This window comes from Molothrus ater, chromosome 6, assembly GCF_012460135.2.
Source record: "Molothrus ater isolate BHLD 08-10-18 breed brown headed cowbird chromosome 6, BPBGC_Mater_1.1, whole genome shotgun sequence".
In the NCBI taxonomy this organism is placed as follows: Eukaryota; Metazoa; Chordata; class Aves; order Passeriformes; family Icteridae; genus Molothrus; species Molothrus ater.
The window spans coordinates 47,431,204-47,435,305 of record NC_050483.2 but is presented as its reverse complement, the minus strand read 5'-3'; the positions used below and the strand labels follow the sequence as shown (position 1 = coordinate 47,435,305).

The 4,102-nt window shown below is 53.9% G+C and overlaps 1 protein-coding gene across 1 annotated transcript; it reads right to left on the bottom strand.

Moving 5' to 3' along the window:
* Window positions 1–921: 921 nt before the first annotated feature.
* Window positions 922–3,334, bottom strand: FAM181A (family with sequence similarity 181 member A). Its single transcript, XM_036384553.1, is given in 4 exon segments — window positions 922–1,837; window positions 1,840–1,974; window positions 1,977–2,381; window positions 3,136–3,334. Coding segments are annotated over 3 exon segments (864 nt in total). The 5' UTR covers window positions 2,311–2,381; window positions 3,136–3,334; the 3' UTR covers window positions 922–1,442.
* Window positions 3,335–4,102: the final 768 nt, after the last annotated feature.

Here is a 4,102-nt window from a genome sequence, read left to right as displayed (position 1 = left end):
ATACTCTTCAATTGCTTCAGATGATATTTTTTTTAAATGACTGCAATGCATTCAAATGAAGCACTTTCTGGTTTTCCCCTTGTAGAGATATCAAGAGTCATGGAGAACTACGCTAGTCACAGACCAACCAACCAAGGCCACTTTTTTATTGAGTCCTGGGGGAAGTTCCCTTTAGCTTCAGCAACAGCAGATTCAGGCCCTGGGAGATCATGGGTGTCCATTCTTTGGCCCTTTTTTGTCCCAAAATATACTTTTCTTGACATCAGTGATTTACTCCAGTATAGCCAAACAGACACATATACCTGCTGTATTAAACCTCTCATATCTCATTTCTGTGTCTTAGTACCACTTTCTCCATGGGTTTAAGAGAAACCTAACTTAAAAACACTTCCTAATAAATTCTCCAATGCCAATTTGCTAAAAAAAAATTAGGAAAATGCTAAGCAAAACATTTACAGCCAGGTCTTGTGAAAACATCTTAAAATCAGGCAAAATAAAAGATATCTCTCAGCCAAAAATCAAGGCAGTCTATTCTTTACTTTTTTCTTCCATCACACCCAATGGTTTTGTGTTAAACTAATAAGATTCCTTATTTATTCTGTTGATGCAGAGCAATTCCTGATGTGGAAATTCATCCCTATTTCATTTGCACCAGCTTAGCTCTGGCTAATTACTTAATAATTAGCTAAGATTTACTTACAGGAAAATTACTTCTGATTTGTATAAATCTGAACAGGCAGAGATTTCAGCCGTCATATCTCCCCACCAGTTGCAAATCAAACCCATGCCTACCCAGTGGGGCAAAACTAAGACTGCATTTGCAGAATCACCAAAATAAAATTACCTTTTTTCTTCCCTTATTTTTTTTCCTTTAATTCTGTCAGTATTTACATACAACAAGAGCTTGAATCAATCACAAGTGGGTTTTATATCAAATACCACCCTTCCAGTCTCTTGCATGCAAAACGAAATGACCTGAATATCTTGACTTCTCTGGAATTACTTTAAAATACAAAAACTCTTTGAATGCGTTTAATTCATTCCATTTCACTGCTGCTGCCGCAGGGCAGCCCCAGAAAAGATGTTCCCACGTGGAGGAGGTCTCCTAGGTGTTACAAGTGCGGCTAGGAATGGCTCGCAGCCTCGCTCGCCGCGGCTCAGACTAAGGCCCTTCGATGAAAGAGACCAGGTCATGCTCCGTGCCACCGGCTTGGCAAGGTTTATTCGCGATTCACCCCCGTGCACAGAGAGGAGAGTGTGCCCAAGTACCTTCCCAGCAGTTCCTAATTCCCTGCCGCCCGCCCACGAGGCACAGGGTGCGACCGCCGGCCTCCTTCCGCTGCCGCTCGGCGCTGCCAGCAGCTCATGCCCGGAGGCTGGCCGGGCGTTTCAAACCCCCCTCGGGAGCTGTCGTGTTCGGCATGACTCCGACTCCCGCCCCGCTAAAGATAGCCAAAAACATTGAAGATGGGAGGGGGGATGGCGGGCTTGGTGGGGATGGGCTTCAGAACCATGGGCCTGTAGAGTTTCTGCCCCGGGCCATCGGCCTCCTTGCAGAAGGGCGGCACCTCCGCCGGCAGCGTGGCCGCACTCTTCCTCCACAGCCCCAGCCCCGGGAAGGGCGACGGGGGCAGCGCGCCCGGGGGCTGGTACACGCCTGGCCCGGGGCAGGGGAAGGGGCAGCAGGTCCAAGCACCCACTCGGCCCGAGAGGGCCCCGGCGGGGTCCTTGTCCCCGGCATGTGGCGCAGTGTCAGGGTGGCTCTCCGGCCCAGCAGCGTCTGGACTCCGTTTGCTTTTCTTCCCCTCATAGGGAGGAGGGTCTCTGGGGGCTTGCAGCCCTCAGGGCTGGCAGCAAAGGCTCTGGCCGTCAGGCTGTGGGCCGGCCGTGGCTCTTCCCAGAAGGAGGCGGGGAGCTGTCGCTTCCTCATAGGCACCTGGTCGGGTCGGGCAGCCTCGGGTTTTTGTTCCTGCAAAACCGTTCCCCGGTGAGGCTCTCCTCTGCCTCGGCTGCCTGCATCACTTTGTCGGCGGCAGCCCCGCCGTGCGGGCTGGGCTCAGGTGCCTCGGGCAGGGGGCCGCGGGCCCGGTCCTCTGCCCCCCTGCGCCAGCCACACTCAGGGGCTTTGCTGGGGTGACACCGTGGGATCCGTGAGTACTTCTGAGAAAACCGCTTGAGCTGCTTCTGCAAATATTTTCTGTGGTCAACTGACCGGCGACAAGGAGCTGATTTATCCAAAGCCGCTTTGATGTCGCTCGAAGCCAGGTTAACGAAGTTCAGTAGAGTTTTTACCTCGCTGTCCGATGCCATCTCACTGGATGCACCGCGCAGAGTTTCCCATGAAAAGTTTATAATCCTTCTTCAGACAAACCTCGGCAAACCTGCGAAACATGACAGGCAGACTTTTGAGCGAGAAGCTTTGGTTCAAACAGCACTAAGCAAACGGAGGGAGGACATGTCAAACTTCTCAGCCACACAAACAAGTTGTCGGTCAGCTCGCTGCCATGCAGGGAAGCTGCCGTGGGACCGGACGCGTGCCCGCAGCCCACGGCCCCGCACGGCTGTCCCGGCACACACCGCACGGGGAGCGGCTCCCACGGACAGCACGGCTGCCCCGGCACACACCGCACGGGGAGCGGCTCACAGGGACAGCACGGCTGCCCCGGCACACACCGCACGGGGAGCGGCTCCCAGGGACAGCACGGCTGCCCCGGCACACACCGCACGGGGAGCGGCTCACAGGGACAGCACGGCTGCCCCGGCACACACAGACCGCACGGGGAGCGGCTCACAGGGACAGCACGGCTGTCCCGGCCCAGACCGCACGGGGAGCGGCTCCCAGGGACAGCACGGCTGCCCCGGCACACACAGACCGCACCGGGAGCGGCTCACAGGGACAGCACGGCTGCCCCGACACACACAGACCGCACCGGGAGCGGCTCACAGGGACAGCACGGCTGCCCCGGCACACACAGACCGCACCGGGAGCGGCTCACAGGGACAGCACGGCTGCCCCGGCACACACCGCACGGGGAGCGGCTCACAGGGACAGCAGATCAGCGCCTAATCTCGTTAGGGAGCGCTGAGCTGGACAGAGCCGCGGTGGCCGCCCTGTAAGCGAGCACGGACACTCACCCGGCGAGCGGCAGATGCTTTTCTCACCGGTGCTGGCGGCAGCGTCGCTGCAGAGGAGAGAGAGGGAGAGGGAGAGAGAGAGAGCCCCTTCCCCGCTAATCTCGTTAGGCAGGTTACACACCGCCAACCTCGGCGGAGGCAGCCGGGGCCCGCCAGTGTTTGGATGTAGTTTAGCAAGCACTTGAGCAAGCTGAATGAATATCGACTCCAGCGAGTTCGGGACTCTCCCAGGCCAATCAGAAGCCACTTTGCCAAATACAAAGCATCCCAATCAGGCATCAGCCTCCCCTCCTTGCATTCTTTGCCATCACAAATTGTCTCCATGGGGACAGCCGCAGAAAGACAGCTAATAAATACAATCATTTCCCCATGATTTCTACCATTCTCCCTATCCCCTTCACCCCGATGGAAACCTTTCATTTTAAAATTACACAATTCAAAGCAAAAATGCTGAAGAACAGTTAGGAAAGTTTAGACACCCTTTTCTCTGCATTCTCGAAAGCTGTCTGGGGGCTGATACTAAACATGCTTCATTGGCACAGGACAATATAATACGGGGGACTGGACTAGCCTACTTTTAACTGTTCCCCATCGGAGCATTTTTTTTTAAGGGTAGGATGATGTCAGAAAAAGGTAGGAAAGGAACAAATCTCTAAAGAGATGTGCAGATATCCATGGAAAGGGAGCTTGAGCGCTCAAGAATCTTGTCTTTATGTTTGCCCCCTCAATTGAGTTACACAAAAGCTGAATTACCCATTCAAACTACCCGAACAAAAGGATGGAGTTGGATAGTACTCTTGCATCTGTAGTCAAACAGTTAGAGACTTAAATCGAGTCGTCATGATGGAGAAAGAGTTAGACAAAGCCCATAGAATTGCCATCAGCAAACATTTTCCTGTGTCATATTAGTGGGTCTCCATGACTCCCCCTGGCCTGGGGACAATAGCACAAGTTTGCACACTCGACT